This window comes from Pelobates fuscus, chromosome 4, assembly GCF_036172605.1.
Source record: "Pelobates fuscus isolate aPelFus1 chromosome 4, aPelFus1.pri, whole genome shotgun sequence".
Taxonomy (NCBI): domain Eukaryota; kingdom Metazoa; phylum Chordata; class Amphibia; order Anura; family Pelobatidae; genus Pelobates; species Pelobates fuscus.
In genome coordinates this window covers 237,260,739-237,279,846 of record NC_086320.1, presented here as the reverse complement: position 1 = coordinate 237,279,846, position 19,108 = coordinate 237,260,739, and the positions used below count along the sequence as shown (strand labels likewise).

Below are 19,108 nucleotides of genomic sequence, written 5' to 3'. Positions count from 1 at the left end.
TATTCTAATTATAAAAATCCGTGTTTGTGTTTGTATTTTATGGTTAAAAGAATTGCAAATTATGTTTAACATTAGAATTATTAAAAGAACACTATAAGCAAAGCAGTATAGCAAATGCAGTTTCTGCAACCTACCCAAATCAAGAAGACGGTCCCCAGGACGGTTCCACCTCCAACCCTCTAATTGTTGATGCTCCATATATTGCAGCCTTCGGTCGTGAAATACAACTCTTATAATACTCTAAAAGAGAAAACAAACATATAAAACCTTACACAGTAAAAGGTCATTAACAGGAATTAAATGCTTCAAATGGTTTGTCTTATTTTTTTTTTTTATTTCTTTATTTATATAATAGCATTCCGGCTTAGTCATGGCCATAGTAACATTCAAAGTTCAACCGTTTGTAGTACATCAATCAGGAAATACATTGTAACACAATAAATGGTAAATAGTAGCTTTACAGAATTTTAGCAGTGGATATCATATTGCACTTTTGACTTGCGAGGGTTGCCGATAGAGTGTTCAGCAATATTTAGCTTTATCGTTGCCATTTTCCGCCTTCCGTTTTTAAGTGAAGTTACACTATAGGATCCAAAAAACTAAACCAAGTATAATATAACTTCCAACAGCCATGCAAGGAGCCAAACTCATTGGCAGGGCAATGATATCTAAACAGAGAGCAGGTAGATCATATGACCTAAACCTGTATTTTATAAAAAAATATTTGAATGTGAATTTCTGTCACAGTTGGTGTAAAAATAAAATTTAAAAAAAAACTATATCTGCCACACTAAATGGCTTCAGGATACATCACAAATATTTATCATCAGCACACTATTGTAATGCTCCCTCACATTTCTGGCCGTGATCCTGCTTCCAGTCTACTCCAGCCGCTGTAGCTCCGTTTCCTGACTTGGCTTGTATACCTTTTTTTTTTTCTTTGTGATTTCTGGCTCAAACAGTTGGTTTGGTTTTCAAACAGTTTTCTGTTGTTCACCAGTGAAGTTCCTCCAATGTTTTTCATCTCCTCACCTCTCCCGTCCCTGGACTACCTGCCTGGTGTGCTGCAGTTGGTCCTTGAGACCTGGCTCACCTTTACTTCTGTGGTGGAGTCCGAACTCTTTCGTTCATTCCACATGACCTCCATCTGCCATACTGGACATTACCTCCGGCAGCAGTCATGCACCAGTGAAGGACTGGGGCTCTTGCCCGCACAACCTAATCTGCCTTAGTTTTTAGGCCTGCGGATTCATCATGAACCCGGGCGATACTCTATTCTTGCTGTTGGCCTCTCTAAGAAGTTCAGCACTGAGCTTGAAAGGTTTGGAGATGCAAGTGTGGGGGGGGGTTTGGGTCTCGCCAGGGATGGAAACCAGGATTGTGTGACCTAGGAGCTGTTTTTTTTTATTCAACCGATCAGCCAGAGCCTTTTTTGGCTGGGCACAACCCAGGGTTCCAGAGAACTCACCTGAGTTGAATCTCAGAGCTGACCTTAATCCAATTGACAACCATATCAAAATAATCACCCTATAGGACCCGGTCTCATAATGCTAGGCTACAGTTATTTCTGTATTCACTATACAAGATAGCCTCTGGCAACTTTCTGACAAGTCACTGATCCCCCTCCACTGGAGATCTCCCAAGGTTCCCAAAGTGGAAAGATGGAAACAAAGTGAAATATATTAAGCAAATGGAGGAACTGCCGTGTCATTGAACACATGCGCCCAATTTGTTGAGATGTGAATCCCTGGACACTACTACCACCACACTCACCAGCACAGGTCCGTTACAACTATTGCCAGCATGTAAAACACTTCCAACCGAACTACTAATAATAGGATACAACTCTCTGTTAACAGACATTTCATTTATCTTACTTCATTGTACGTTCTCCAAGTTCATGATGTTGACAAATCAAATTCACATTTATGTGTAAATTGCCTGACTTTCTCCCTCTTGTTTTAGGTCTTATGTGTTATCATTTACAGATGCACTCATATTGTATACACTACTTATGCTTTGATGTTATTCACAATGATAATCTCACAGCTTTGTACCAAAGAACTTTATACATTACTCTGTACCGTAAATATAACCAATAAAAAAAATAAATAAATAAATAAATAAATAAAGAGGGAATACATTTCACTTGCATAGATTGGGGCCCCTGACAAGAACTCTTGACTTAACTGCTCAATTTTGAATTCTCACGAATTAAACCTGAATAGAAAAACTGATGCATAATAACCAACCTAGAAAAATCTAATAAAAATCTCCAGCACAGGTCCGTTACAACTATTGCCAGCATTTAAAACACTTCCAAAAGACAGCCACTAGAGGAGGACTTAACCCTGCAAGGTAATTATTGCAGTTTATAAAAACTGCAATAATTACACTTGCAGGGTTAAGGGTGGTGGGAGTTGGCACCCAGACCACTCCAATGGACAGAAGGGGTCTGGGTGCCTGGAGTGTTCCTTTAAAGGGCAAAAATTTGAGTAGCGAGACAGCAGGGGAATGACCTACACACCAAAACTGCTTCATCAAGTTGTTTTTGGAGCCTATAGTGTCCCTTTAAATAACGACCATCCCTTCTCCGAACTCTTAACTGACCCACCTTTTTTCTTCTTTAAAGGACCACTATAGGCACCCAGACCACTTCAGCTTAATGAAGTGGTCTGGGTGCCAGGTTTAACCCTTTTTTCTATAAACATAGCAGTTTCGGAGAAACTGCTATGTTTATATTAGGGTTAATCCAGTCTCTAGTGGCTCTCATTGACAGCCGCCAGAGGCGCTTGCGTGCTTCTCACTGTGAAAATCACAGTGAGAAGACGCCAGCGTCTATAGGAAAGCATTGTAAATGCTTTCCTATGAGACTGGCTGAATGCGCGCGCGGCTCTTGTTGCGCATGCGCATTCAGCCGAAGAGGAGGCGGAGAGCTCCCCGCCCGGCGCTGGAGAAAGAGGTAAGTTTAACCCCTTCCTCTCCATCCAGCCCGGCGGGAGGGGAACACCCTCAGGGCACTATAGTGCCAGGAAAACGAGTATGTTTTCCAGGCACTATAGTGGTCCTTTAATGTGTCAAATAATATACATAGATTTAATAAAACTAGTCATTACACTAGTAATATATTTTCATTACACTGAGAAAATTCTATTTTGATGTATAAAAACTACTCTCACCTTTACCAGTTTTCCAGTAATTTCAGGCAAATTCCCAATTTCTCTGTTATCAAGCATTCTGATTTCATAAGACTGGCCTAGAAGAAAATGGCAATCAATGGAGACATTAAAACAAACAGTGGAAAAGCCAGACACAATAAAGAATACATGTAACATAGTATTTTTAAAACCCTGTATAAAATGATTAATCTGAGGCGTCATTCAATTCTGATGTTTTTCACCTATAAAGTGCTTGTAATGATTTCCTTTACAGAATTTACAGAGATGTTACTGTATACGTTTTCACATCCTGTACAAGATTTTAAAAAACCAGCACACTTGCCTTTTTAATCAAACAATAAATTGTAATGAATTGGAAGTTGCAAAATGAGGGTAGAAATACACAATGATGAAGAAAAAAAAAACAAAAACCTCAAAGCGCGTGGTTAGTGAATCAACCCTACAATTCCTGAGCTTTCTAGAATTGAGAGGAGAACCATCAATTCTCCAGAAAGAACATCACATACAACGATAATTCAATTCAGATAACTGGACAAGCATTGCCAATGAGAAGGAAAAATAAAAACATTGTTTCATTTTCCATTTCCTCGGTATGCTGATTGCCAGGTGCCAAATCACAGCGCTTAGATCAGAACAATAAGTGACAGGGAGCTAAAATGGAAGAGGTAAAGGAGATGAAGATTTCAAACAATTTTTATATTTTACAACACTGGCTTGCTGACCACAGAGAGAAGTAAATCGTGAGTCCCCCCTTTAAACAGAATCTTTAAGTTTGTTTACTGAATCCAAATTCTGCATTCACCCAAGCACAAATATTTCTTCCAGTATATCTTTAGTGATATGTAGGTGTTTACCAGGCAGCAAAATGATCTGCTTACTTTTTAGGAAGAGATTCAATACATTTCACAAAATTTTCAATATACTGGCTGTAGAAGTTTTCAGAAAAGGTTTCAATACTCAGGGCAAAGGTGTTCAGAAGATACTGTCTTTTTTGCGGTGTGTTCAACCGCAATTTCCACGTTTCTCTATATATACACTTTTTGTTTTAAGGACAAAACGGGCTTTAATTTGATGTGACATACAGCACAGGGGAAAAAAGAAAAAGAAAAAATGCTAATTTTCTTTTACCCATGAAATTAGAATTTCTACATGTATGGCAGTCATTCTATTCCAGTCTCTGCTTAATTCCAACGCAGGCATGCCTCATTCTACTGAATTAGGTTACTGATTAGGTAATCATCTGAACCAAATTTTATGTAATGAGTAAAAGTATAATCACTGCAGGGGACAGCACCATCCTCTTGCAATATGAACTGCCGGATGGCAAAAACAAGGTCTATTGACTACGCCAAAATAGCTGAAAAGAAAAAAGTTAAAATTGTGACTTTATTGGCAGCGGGATATAGTAAGCGTCAGGTTGCTTCCATCCTTAAAGTTTAAAAGATAGCAGTTCAGAAGAACAAGGTCAAGGCACAACAAATATCGGTAAAGGGCACAAAAAACAACTTTGCATTGACCAAGATCACAGCCTACTCATTCAAAGGTCACTCAACAATCGTAGGATGACATCAAGTGACCTACAAAATGGCAAATGGCATCTAGGTTAAAGTGCCATGCAAAAGCTGAAGTCATACAAAAGCTACAAAAAAAAAATCACTTCAGCAAAGAATAGTCATGCTAAGTTTCCAAAAGACCATAAGGATTGGACCAGAGAGCACTAAAGTAAAGTCAACATTTCTGGTGCGTCCAATTTTCAGCTATACCAAAACACCTGGTTGTCTAATGGTTAGACTGAAACCAGAAGAAACTGTCAATCCACTTGGAAATTTGAAGGAGGATTGGCGATAAATTGATGGTGCTTTATAGCAAGGTTGGAAATGGTTAGAATCAGCTTTGCGAAATTAATCAAGTCACGTACAAAGAGTTATTTGACAATGTTACCCAACTCTAAAGCTTTGTTTTTCTAGCAGGATGGTCCATGCCACACACCCAAGACAATCAAGGTGTGGATGGAAAACCACCAGATCAATACCCTGTGTCAGAGCCAGTCCAATCTCTGGATTTGAACCCCATTGAAAACCTCATGATTGTGATCAACAGGAAGATGGATAGGCACAAACGAATGATGGCTGCACACAACAGCATACCAAGATGCAGTAATGATGTGACATTACATTTATTTATTTTTTTTAAATCGGGGTTATTCCACTGAATATTAATTTCGGAATGATTCCTAAGTTAAGTTACTCCAACCACCACGACCGCATCAAGTCATGGTAATGGAGGTCTAAATGAGTTTCTGCTTGAAAACCTGCACTTCCAGATCTGTATTACTTCTTGTGCAAGGGAATAGTTACACCCCTAGCACATGTTCCTTTGTCAGACCTGAACTTAGACAGCCTAATGTCAACTCTGTGCATATTTTCTGTTAGTCAACAGCAACCGGTGTAAGCAAGGCAGGCAGAGGCAGAAGAGAGGGAAGTTTACTCTCCTCCCTCCATCTGCCTGCATGAAATTAATAGCAGGGTATTTTTAAAATAAAAATCCCTCTCCAAACTTCCTATGGTTAGTTCACCAGTTGTCCATCCTGGAAATGCTGCAGACCACTTGCTTCCCTTCATAGTAATGGTGTTTCCTGACAGTAGTGGCCTTTTTTAGCAGGATAATGCACCCTGCCACACTGCAAAAATTGTTCAGGAATGGTTTGAGGAACATGACAAATAGTTTAATGTGTTGCCTTGGCCTCCAAATGCCACAGAACTCAATTCGATTGCGTATCTGTTGGGTGTGCTGGAACAACAAATTCGATACATGGAGTCCCCACCTTCCAACTTGCAGGACTTAAATGGACACTATAGCCACCAGAACCACTGCAACTTAATGTAGTGGTTCTGGCGTCTAGAACATGTCCCTGCATGCTCTGCAATGTAACTGCCATCCTGTTCACAGAAAAGGCAGTATTAACACTGCTCCAGTAATAAAAGGTACTCGATAGATATCATTAAGTCCACCACTTCAGCAATGAATATGTTAACTAAAATCTTAGCCACGACTCCAAAATCCAAACTGTACATAAAAACACTTTTACTTAGAGATATGGCACACATATAATGCCCATTTATTATAGACAAATAATTAAAAACGAAAACACAAAAGACAATGAATACAAAAGTAGCTAAATATAGACCAGCAAGGAATAAATGCCCTTATAAACAGCTGGATACAATTAAACAGGCTCCAATCACACTAAGTAGCCTTTCAAACCGAGGCATAAATAAACATATCCGACCAATTATAAGAGTTGTGGCGAAACCAACCTCGCCAAACAAACCTGTTCTGGAGAAGCCAGGTTGCCCGCATGCTACCTCTGGACTATGGCCCCGTGTTAAAAACCTTTATTTCTCCCTACAGAAAGGCTTGTTCGTGCCTTTCTGCCAGGGTGTTCGGTAAATTCAAGTTACCGAACAAACGCACAAATCACCGGACCACCTGGGTATGGAGTATGCAGGAAATTGATCTCCCAGAAGCTGCGGTTAAGTGGAGGGGCCCCTCACTGGAGCTATATTTTTGACTTTTGGGGAAACCCCTATTTTTACAAAGTGCGTGTATACAATGCTACACTCATAACTGGTCAAATATGTTTATTTATGCATCGGTTTGAAAGGCTACTTAGTGTTTGGAGCCTGTTTAATTGTATCCGGCTATCAGGGCATTTATTCCTTGCTGGTCTATATTTAGCTACTTTTGTATTCATTGTCTTTTGTGTTTTCGTTTTTAATTATTTGTCTATAATAAATGGGCATTATATGCGTGCCATATCTTTAAGTAAAAGATTGTGTTTTTATGTACAGTTTGGATTTTGGAGTCGTGGCTAAGATTTTAGTTAACATATTCATTGCTGAAGTGGTGGACTTTATGATATCTATTGAGTACCTTTATTACGGGAGCGCTCACACTATTTTATATCTTTAATAGTTGCTCACAGTTGTGAAGCTGCCCACTTTATTTTTAATGATATGGAGTTATTTGTAACTACTAACCACTACCCTCCCGATTTGAGCCATTCTCTGTATTAGTATTAGCACTGCTGCCTAGTAACACCTCTTGATGCAGTCACCCAGACAGCCACTAGAGGGATTTAACCAATTTCAGCACTGTGACAAACTCCCCTTTTTCTGCGAGTTTGCCACTAGTTTTGGGACCAGTTTTCTTGCCCTCCTACCCTGCAATATACCATGCCCCAATACACTTTAAAAGGCTCCATTCATGTAATGCAAGTACTTTTGTACTCCACAAAGAGAGACCAACCGCTGGCCCTAATTCCCTGGAACTGTTTTGGGCATGAAGCCATGCTTGCATCCGGTCAAAAAGGGAATTCCATGAAACCTTTGAATCCCTGCTCTGAACTGGGTGACTTTTGGATATGTTGTTCACCCAGATCAGGGATATCCGAATGCAACAATTGTGGGGGTATGTTATGTTTTGGGGTACTTTCTGAACTTTTTTCTGCCTGGAGATAATGGAGTTACTTACAGGACTTTACTCAATTATCTCCCAAGCAGAGGGGAGGGATTTTGTGCTGTACATGGGCGTGTCACAGACTGTATGTTTGTTCTGATTGGTTTATGTCCTTTGTGTCCCTGTGCCCCATCAGGTCCAGGGGGTGTTCTTCTGGCCTGGAGAATTGTATAAAAGCCAACCTGAACCATTAAAGCTCAGATCATCTTGCACCTTCATGATGTCGTGGCTCATGTTTGGGGGATTTGAGAACTACATTCTGGGGGATTGCTATAATCACTAAGGTCTTGTAAAAGCTTGTTTCTGCATCACTCTCGGGACCAAGAGAGTCCTATCCACTGGAAGCTGGATCCTGGTCTTGGGTCCCGGGTGGGTGGAGGACGGCGAGACCCCAACCAAGCTGGGCGGTTCATGGGGTTATGGTGCTTCGGAAGCAGCGAATGACGGATGTCCAAACGCTCCCCATAGAGAGTCATTGATTGCATTTTGCCGCATATATAAGTTCTGAGCCAGTGAGAGGAGGATGGAAGAGACATCTTTACAAAAAAACATTCAATTAGTGGAGGGAGGTGGGAGAAAGCAAAAAATGTGAGGGAGGAGAAAGTAATCTGCCCCTTGCAGGCACTTAAGACAGACATTTTTATGTACAGAACTGAAATTAAGCAGCCCAGATCTGCCCAGTCAAGGTTCTAAGCCTGTGTTCCAGCCTCTGAGCCACTTCAGTTCTTATTTTGGCCTGGAGCTTATCCTTGCTGTGTCTCTAGCACTGGGGGCTGGACTTAACCTGTGACTGCTCCTGTCAATCATGGTTCACCTATATATTATCACTGATTAGCCAGGTATAAGACACTGCCTCTCCCTGAGGGCAGTGTCAGTTCATTGACTCTGGTTCACATTTGCGGCTCCTGTTTCTACATATCCAGATTGTGTGTTCTCCAGTTTGTTCCTGGCTCCTGACCTTGGCTTGTTACTTTGATTTCTGACATCTGGCTTCCGCTCTCCACAACTACTTTTCGGATTGTACTTGCCTGTACTGCGACTTGGACTATATCCCTGCACAGCCTCACAGGCCAGGTGAATTCTTACCTGACCACCTTGGTCTGTGTTTATTTGCAAGTGTGAGCATACAGGGAGTGCAGAATTATTAGGCAAATTAGTATTTTGACCACATCATCCTCTTTATGCATGTTGTCTTACTCCAAGCTGTATAGGCTCGAAAGCCTACTACCAATTAAGCATATTAGGTGATGTGCATCTCTGTAATGAGAAGGGGTGTGGTCTAATGACATCAACACCCTATATCAGGTGTGCATAATTATTAGGCAACTTCCTTTCCTTTGGCAAAATGGGTCAAAAGAAGGACTTGACAGGCTCAGAAAAGTCAAAAATAGTGAGATATCTTGCAGAGGGATGCAGCACTCTTAAAATTGCAAAGCTTCTGAAGCGTGATCATCGAACAATCAAGCGTTTCATTCAAAATAGTCAACAGGGTCGCAAGAAGCGTGTGGAGAAACCAAGGCGCAAAATAACTGCCCATGAACTGAGAAAAGTCAAGCGTGGAGCTGCCAAGATGCCACTTGCCACCAGTTTGGCCATATTTCAGAGCTGCAACATCACTGGAGTGCCCAAAAGCACAAGGTGTGCAATACTCAGAGACATGGCCAAGGTAAGAAAGGCTGAAAGACGACCACCACTGAACAAGACACACAAGCTGAAACGTCAAGACTGGGCCAAGAAATATCTCAAGACTGATTTTTCTAAGGTTTTATGGACTGATGAAATGAAAGTGAGTCTTGATGGGCCAGATGGATGGATTGGTAAAGGGCAGAGAGCTCCAGTCCGACTCAGACGCCAGCAAGGTGGAGGTGGAGTACTGGTTTGGGCTGGTATCATCAAAGATGAGCTTGTGGGGCCTTTTCGGGTTGAGGATGGAGTCAAGCTCAACTCCCAGTCCTACTGCCAGTTTCTGGAAGACACCTTCTTCAAGCAGTGGTACAGGAAGAAGTCTGCATCCTTCAAGAAAAACATGATTTTCATGCAGGACAATGCTCCATCACACGCGTCCAAGTACTCCACAGCGTGGCTGGCAAGAAAGGGTATAAAAGAAGATAATCTAATGACATGGCCTCCTTGTTCACCTGATCTGAACCCCATTGAGAACCTGTAGTCCATCATCAAATGTGAGATTTACAAGGAGGGAAAACAGTACACCTCTCTGAACAGTGTCTGGGAGGCTGTGGTTGCTGCTGCACGCAATGTTGATGGTGAACAGATCAAAACACTGACAGAATCCATGGATGGCAGGCTTTTCAGTGTCCTTGCAAAAAAAGGTGGCTATATTGGTCACTGATTTGTTTTTGTATGTCAGAAATGTATATTTGTGAATGTTGAGATGTTATCTTGGTTTCACTGGTAAAAATAAATAATTGAAATGGGTATATATGTTTTTTGTTAAGTTGCCTAATAATTATGCACAGTAATAGTCACCTGCACACACAGATATCCCCCTAAAATAGCTATAACTAAAAACAAACTAAAAACTACTTCCAAAAATATTCAGCTTTGATATTAATGAGTTTTTTGGGTTCATTGAGAACATGGTGGTTGTTCAATAATAAAATTAATCCTCAAAAATACAACTTGCCTAATAATTCTGCACTCCCTGTATCTCTGCCTACCAGACTCCCACCGCAGGTAAGATCCTGACATAATGAACTGACCATTATGGAGTCCGCAGAGATCTGTAAGCTGCTCACCTCCCTTGCTCAGCAAGTATCTAGCATCGCCCAGACTGTTTTGGAGCTACAGTGTGAATTTCTGATCCTTAAAAGGCACAGTACGCCCAGTCCCGGAGCCATTCGTTATGATGCCTGACCCCATCCTGTTGCAGCGTGAACCTATCGCCAGGGACTTGCCTTGTCACGCTGATTGTACTTAAGCAAGCTGTGAGACTCCAGTGGACAGGGAGGAACCCATGGAGATCGGAATTATCCAAACTAGGTTGCATACTAAGGAACGAGCCTATAGGAGAGTCCATGGCCTGTGTTTATACTGTGGGGAAAGAGGGCATTTCATCTCTCTCTGCCAAACTCGTCCACCTAGGCCAAGAACTCTTCTGAGTACCCTACAGACTCGTCCTGTCATCCCTGGAACACAGCCTGGAAACTACCAAGGTTGCTGCCAGACTTGTCCACGTTCCAGGACACAAAGGGCACCCAGACTATGGTAAACAACATACCCTGTACCCCTGAGCAGTCTCTACCTTCTGCTCCTGAGACATATGCACCTCCTCCTGAAGATACTTCTTTTAACACTTCTTCCTGCCAGCTCAAAGAAGAATTTCCTTTTGGAATGTACCTATGCCTCTAATGGTACCATAGTCCGAAAAGAGGACATAAAAAGGTTCGAGATGGCGTTGCAAGCTACAACCTCCACACCTGTAACCGGATCATCAAAGACCTTGACCTATCTCCAGCGGTACCAGAAACTGGTACTATGGAGTCCCATACTGTTCAGGGACTCCGCTCTGGGGACTTCGATTATAAGGACATTCTTGATTCTGATTGTAAAACCAATTAGGTGTATGGCAAAGACAAAGAGCCTGTTCACGCCCAGAGGGCGTTCTGAAAGGGGGGGTCCAGACATTAAGAGGAGGTCACCCCAGAAGGGCCAACAGGGGATTTGAACCTGGGTGCTTTATGGTTCTAAGCCACCCCCCCATGTCACTTCCCTCCCCCTCTCATTGACAGCCGCTACCGCACTTCTCGCTGTGATTTTCACAGTGAGAAGACGCTTGCATCCATAGGAAAGCATTGAGAATGCGCGCATGCACAGCAAGCATTCAGCTGAAGAGGGAGGAGAGAGTCCCCAGCGCAGAGGGAGCCCGCCGCTGGAGAAAGGTAAGTGTTTAACCCCTTCCTCTTTCTAGAGCACGGCGGGAGGGGGGCCATGAGGGTGGGGGGGACCTAAAGACCATGTAGTGCACTTTAACAGTACTAAATGGTTAAAAAAAAAAACGGGGAATCACTTTAATGGTATGGTGGATAAAGAAATGTATGGAATAAAACGTCCCCTTTAAAAGTATAACAAATCCAGTATGCATTTTGAAGTCATTAGATAGACAGATATAAATTAAAATAAATAGCAATGTGCATACCAACCTTGGTTTAGGTATGTTAGAGTTTCATCATGCAATTTAATTGCAGGAGATGTTGCCGTGCATAATATATATTGGAACGGAGGATGTTTGGCCTCATTTTCTGGTGGAAGGCTTGCATCTTCTTGCTTGAATATGGGAAGTGCAAGTACATCACTGGAATAAAGTGTATTATAATAAAAAATATTAACATTTCCAAAATCTATCTGAAAATCTACATTCAATAGACAAATTTATAAAATAGAAAAATTTAATAAAGTACATATATGTTAGAAGAAACATTTTGTATTTGAAACGAAAAATGGTCAAAAAAGACTGAAGAGTGAATGGATGTTGATCAGATTTGCCATAATTAGTCCTTTCTGTTCTAGGCACAATTCTATAGAAAATGTATTTGGGCAGGTCTATTTACATCTCTCATTCATGTTCACATTGGCTTGTTTACAATGTGAATGCAAAAGGACAAAGCAATGGTTACTAATACGGATTATATCAGCCAATCCAATGCTTGCCCCATAGGGAAACATTAAGAGGCTAGTGTGCATGCACGTCATTCAACAGAGCATGGAAACACCAAACATCTGTCCTGTAGCCAATCATTCCATGATTGCAATCAAGAAGTCCATATAGTGGCTGTCCAAGTGACAGCCACTAGATTTGTTATTAAGTAGCAATGACACACTCGCAGTGCTTACACTGCAGGGACAATACCTTTGCCCCGGAACTGCTGTAGTGATTCAAGATTGTCTCTTTAATATGTGGAAGAAAATTCCATAAAGTGACTATCATGCCGAACTTACCTTTTCCCAATCGCTTCCTCTTCTCTCCCTCTCTCAGGATCTGTTTTTCTTTTCTTCCTATCTGATCTAGCTTTTAAAAAAAAAAAAAAAAAAAAAAAGACAAAAGTAGGGACTATTTTGTCTTATGTATTTTTCCGATGCTAGAACAGCTTTGATCCAGGGGAGGTGCTAAGTCCACTCCATTTCCTGTGGTCAAAGCAATTTCTCACAATACTCACCTCTCCTCCTGCTGCTTCATTCGCATACAAACGCCGATGAAACTACCGCAGGCAAGTTTTGTCCGAACAGAACGTTAACAGTATGTCCATTCATGTTAGGACGCAATTCAGTACTTTTTGTTCGGTTCAAAATTTCATTTGAATGAATGAAATTCCGATCCTATTTGTGCCGCGAGTAGATAGCTCCCTTATTCTCATGGACAGAATGATCTATTAGATTAGGCAGAAAGAGGCTAAGCAAGTTATAAGATCTTCCAAATCACACACAGAAGAGAAAATCGCACAGTCAGTAAAAAAAAAAAAAAAAAAAGGGACAAAACATTTTTAGATACATAAATGAGAAAAGGAAAGTAAAACAAGGATTAGTTAGATTAAAAACAAAAGAAGGAAGGTATGTAGATGGGGATAAAGGTCTAGCTGACTGCCTCAATGAATATTTTTGTTTGGTATTTACAGATGAAAATGAAGGAGAGGGACCTCAGTTAAGAAAAAGGATAAATGAGTCATTTGTTACATGTGAGTTTACATAGAAAGAGGTTCTATTTCAACTGTCAAAAGTAAAGACAAATAAGTCAATGGGACCTGATGGAATGCACCCAAAGCTATTAAAAGAGCTTAGTGGTGTACTAGCAAAACCATTAACAGATTTATTTAACCAATCATTAACAGGAGTAGTCCCAGAAGATTGGAAGTTAGCAAATGTTGTGCCCATTCACAAGAATGGTAGTAGGGAGGAGTCTGGCAACTATAGGCCAGTACGCCTTACTTCAGTAGTGGGGAAAGTAATGGAAACCATGTTAAAGGATAGGATTGTTGAACATCTAAAATCATATGGATTTCAAGATTAGAGACATGGGTTTACTTCAGGGAGATCATGCCAAACTAATCTTATTGATTTTTTTAATTGGGTAACTAAAATAATAGATCAGGGTGGTGCAGTAGACATTGTTTACCTAGATTTCAGTAAGGCTTTTGACACTGTTGCACATAGAAGGCTTATCAATAAACTACAATCTTTGAGTTTGGATTCCAATATTGTTGAATGGGTAAGGCAGTGGCTGAGTGACAGGCAACAGAGGGTTGTAGTCAATGGAGTATATTCGAAGCTTGGGCTTGTCACCAGTGGGGTACATCAGGGATCTGTACTTGGACCCATTCTCTTTATTATTTTCATTAGTGATATTGCAGAAGGTCTTGATAGTAAGGTATGTCTTTTTGCTGATGATACTAAGATATGCAACAGGGTTGATGTTCCAGGAGGGATAAGCCAAATGGCAAATGATTTAGGTAAACTAGAAAAATGGTCAGAGTTGTGGCAACTGACATTTATTGTGGATAAGTGCAAGATAATGCATCTTGGACGTAAAAACCCAAGGGCAGAGTACAGTATATTTGATACCCTACTAACCTAAACATCTGAAGAAAGGGAATATGGGGTAATTATTTCTGATGACTTAAAAGGTAGGCAGATAATGTAATAGAGCAGCAGGAAATGCTAGCAGAATGCTAGGTTGTATAGGGAGCGGTATTAGCAGGAGAAAGAGGGAAGTGCTCATGCCATTGTACAGAACACTGGTGAGACCTCAGTATTGTACGCAGTACTGGAGACCGTATCTTCAGAAGATATTGATACTTTAGAGAGAGTTCAGAGAAGGGCTACTAAACTGGTTCATGGATTGCAGGATAAAACTTACCAGGAAAGGTTAAAGGATCTTAACATGTATAGCTTGGTGGAAAGACGAGACGGGGGCGATATGATAGAAACATTTAAATACATAAAGGGAATCAACACAGTAAAGGAGGAGACTATATTTAAAAGAAAAAACACAACAAGAGGACAGTCTTAAATTAGAGGGGCAAAGATTGAAAAATAATATCAGGAAGTATTACTTTACTGAGAGGGTAGTGGATAGCCTTCCAGCTGAAGTGGTAGATGTTAACACAGTAAAGGAGTTTAAGCATGCATGGGATATGGATAAGGCTGTCCTAACTATAAGATGAGGCCAGGGACTAATTAAAGCATTTAGAAAATTGGGCAGACTAGATGGGTCGAATGTTTCTTATCTGCCGCCACATTCTAAGCCATCTACTAAAAGTCCAAAATGTACTAATAAGTAACGATTACTTAGTATTAGTAATTAATCTGCCCCTACCAAAAGAAAAAAGTACCGAATTGCATCATAACACGAATGCACATACTGTTCCCATTGTGTTCAGACATTTGCCGGCGGTAGTTTCGCCAGCATTTGAACGCGAATGAAGCAGCAGGAGGAGAGGTGAGTATTGTGGGAAATTGCTTTGACCACAGGAAATGGAGCGGACTTAGCTCCTCCCCTAGGTCAAGCATAGAAAAATACATGAGACAAAATAGTCCCTACTTTGTCTTACGTTTTAAAGAAAACTAGATCAGATAGGAAAGAAAAGATCCTGAGAGGGGAAGAGAAAAGGAAGAGATTGGGATAAGGCAAGTATGGCATGATAGTGTCGCTTTAAGGGGAGCTTCCTATTGAAAATATTTTTGAACTTCAGGGCACTTGCTCATCCTAGATGCACAGACAAAAATAAATACTGATATATCACAAGTCAAACATATGCTTTTTTTTTTTTATCAATTTCTTAAATACTGCCTGCTAAGAAACTACTACATAATACCAAGTCGCACTAGACCTAGCTTACACTACAGCAGACTAGAATACTTCAGATGTTGGGAGACAAAAGTTATATTTGTAGTTAAATGCGCCTAAATATTAAAATATTATATGAGAAATAAAATATTTAGTAGGTCCAACTAGGGAGAGAAAAGTGTGTGAAGTGGTTGTCATTTCAATAAGAAAACTTTCATAATTTCTAGACGTGTGTAATTAGGTTTCCTGTATAATTTTGTGCATTAAAGGGACACTATTCACCAAAAAACTGTAGCTTAATGAAGCAGTTTTTGTGTATAGATCAGTACCAGCAGTCTCACTGCTTAATTCACTGCCATTTAAGAGTTAGGTCATTTAGGCATCCCTAGCCACACCTCTGCTGCATGTGACTGCATGAAAACAAAATTGTTTTATTTTCAGATATAAATTAAGTTTTTATATCCTGCCCTGTAAATTGAACTTCAATCTCACACAGAGGGGTATTAGAGCAGGAGATAAGATATTCTAAATTAAACAGATGTGACATGCACAGCAACAATCATCAGAAATAGGGATACATGATTTTGCAAGTGTTTTCTCGTAGGGAGCAGCACTTGTAATCCCTCTCAACCCAGTGCTGACATACCAACAATTTGGTATAAAAGCCGTTAGTGGTACTCCTGGCTCTTTGATTGGCCGGAATTATAGGTAAAGATAGAAGCTCCACTTTGAAGCTCTGTTGTGAGAAACTGGAAAAGAACTGAATCATACAAAAGCATGGATGGTATCCTTGTACCACTAATTTTAAAAGCTGGTAATGGTGCCTAGCGTGTTCCTTTAAATATGCTATATAGCAAAACTGCAGAATATTATGGAAGGGGTTATTTTGCTAGAAGCTTTCTCTAATGTCTCATGGCTTTTCCATTTTATTACATATGTGATGGATGGAAAGCATGTTTATGCATGGTATGTTTGGTTTTAAAGGGTCATTTTAAACATAACTAAGATAGCAGCTGTAGTGGTATGTTGCCTGGTGGTGACACACTGTAACACTTAACTGTAAGCAATATAAATTAAGGTTCTTCTCAGTGTCCAGAGATCACCATCTTCACTACAGTAAAGTAGTATTGTAAGAACCATAACCACTACAGTCTACAATAGTAGTTATGGAGCAAAGAGTCCAACAGGGTCCCGCCTGAGCACCCATCCTGCTTCTGGTGATACAGCAAAATCAGATACTCATTCCGTTTCATCTATATTAATTTTGTGTAACTTTTTCAAAACATTGATGAGTGTGTCAGCTAGGCGGTAGTTGTTGGGGTTAGGGATCGAACGATATGGATTTTATTTTTTTTTTTTAGAGCAGATACCGATACTCTGAACTTTCAGGCAGATAGCCGATAATTTACCGATACACTGCACATTTACCTTTTTGAGAGAAAAAAAAAAAAACTTTCTACACAAATCTACTGTTAACTGAACATGTTCATTATTTAGTTATTTGCAATTTTTTTTTATTAAGGCAAATGCACAAAATACATATGCTATATATGTAGTGGATGCAGTGATAGTATTTGATTAGTGAATGCAGAGCGTGTTTGTGTAGTGGATGCAGGGCACTTTATTTTTTTAAATATTTAATCTTTAAATCTTTAGTTCTAGGCCCTCTCTCTCTGCTTCTTACCTGGCCAGGGAGGGGGGTATGGCATTCCCTGGTGGTCCGGTGGCAAGGACTGCGCAGTGGAGGGCCCGCAGCAAGCTCATACCTTCCCAGCAGCTCCGTTCAGCTCCCCTGTCTAAATCTCGCTCTGACGGCCGTGAAACTCACGATATTTAGACAGGGGAGCTGAAGGAAAAGTAAGTAAGAGCTTGCTGCGGGCCCTCCAGGACTGCAGGGCACATGAAAACCGTCTCTTGCCTTTATTATTGCTGAATCAACAAATGTAAATTTTTACCAACCTGAATACCATTGATTTTCAGAGTGCTTGGTTAATCTATCCACGCTCAACATTGTTATCCCAAGGTACACAGCGTTTTGCAGTAAGTAAAAAATATTGGGGGAGATTTATCCAAAAGGTACACAGCGTTTTGCAGTAAGTAAAAAATATTGGGGGAGATTTATCAAGGTGTCACACGATCAACATTTTTAAGTCTTATTGTTAGAGAATTTGTTTGTTTGTTTTTTCGGCGATGCAACAGATCAATTATTCCCCCACATTTTCCAAGAACATAGTTCTGTTACATCACACTAAATTTGGTGGGGTTTTTTTTTTTAAATATATGTGGTGGTAAAAAAAATAATAATAATAAATAATAAATATATATATATATATATATATATATATATATATATATATATATATATATATATATACACACACACACCGTATATATTTATATCAAATGTTTTTTTTCCTATAGAGAACACATTCAAGAAATATACTCAAACCAATGAGTGAAATTGATGGTCACTTTTCAGAACATTTTGAGAAATGTCCCCCAGTGTTTCAGTTTCCCATGTTCTCAATAAAGGGTGAAGAGAGCAAACAAAAGTTTAGAACAGTGGTTGACAAGAGCCAACATGGAAGTGTTCCGCTTTAGAATAGTGCTAAATACAGGAGGGTGTGGTTGTATTTTATTACCAGAAATCATAAAAACATGGTTATGTATCATTTGTTATTTAGGAAGGAAAAGTGCCGGTAATCTTACTAATAATACATGTATGGAAGTGACAATAACCCTTTCATAAAACAACTGAAATAAATCCAAATGTGACAGTGTATCAAGTAGGCCTTATAAAGTCACAATCTAACCTCATGCTGTAGGCTCCTGCTCCCAACTCTTGTCCAATCCCAGAGAGGCTTGAATCAAAGTCATGCACTAGTCCAGACTCTATAACTTCATCCATCTTCAGAAGCCAAGCCATAATATGCTGTTTGCATAAGTTGGACAGTCCAAACACAGCAAGAAAGTTCCAGAAAATATAAAGGGGGTAATACAATAACAAACTCAAAGTGATTACAGCTTGAAATCCACTGTCTGAAAAGAGCAATTGATGGTGGAGGAGGAAAATGTGTACCAGGAGCAACAAAAATGCGAAATAATTATTCAAAAAAAAAAAAAAAAAAAGGGTATTGTCCAACTGGTACGGACTAGAAGCAGAGCACACCAATTGCTCTAACAAAAGGTATGAAACAATCCCATAAAGTTATTACATATATGCATAAAAGATGCCGAGTTTATCTTTATAGAAGGAGAGGGATACAGAAATTTAGCTACAGTTGCAAAAAGAAAAATGCCAGTCTTCACTGGCCTACTACAAGAATATAGTTGAGAATTAAAAGTAAAAGGTCTAAAATTAACAAACATCTGTTCACTTCCACACAAAAAAAAATAAAAATATATAAAACACAAAAGGAGATGCCAGAAACTACATTACAGATATAACTGATCGACAGTAAAATGTGTAGTATCAGTAAGATACAATGAGTAGAAAAGAAAGGTGTAATAAGGAAAGCGACCAGATGTTTGTTACGTTGGACAAAAATCTCAAGATTTGAAATTACGTTTCCTATGAAAGATTATTTCAATAAAAAAAAAAATGTGCATTTAA

General features: G+C 39.8%; 1 protein-coding gene across 2 annotated transcripts in view; it reads right to left on the bottom strand.

The window, feature by feature from the left end:
- UBP1 (upstream binding protein 1) overlaps positions 1-18,820 on the bottom strand; it is a 76,249-nt gene extending 57,429 nt beyond the window's left edge. For both annotated transcript variants that reach the window (XM_063452005.1, XM_063452006.1), the window contains exons 1-4: positions 18,309-18,820; positions 11,858-12,009; positions 3,180-3,256; positions 135-240 (exon numbers count right to left, since the gene is read on the bottom strand). In XM_063452005.1, the coding sequence (XP_063308075.1) occupies positions 135-240; positions 3,180-3,256; positions 11,858-12,009; positions 18,309-18,421 (448 nt within the window). In that variant the 5' untranslated portion in view covers positions 18,422-18,820. The remainder of the gene's footprint in view (positions 1-134; positions 241-3,179; positions 3,257-11,857; positions 12,010-18,308) is intronic.
- Positions 18,821-19,108: the final 288 nt, after the last annotated feature.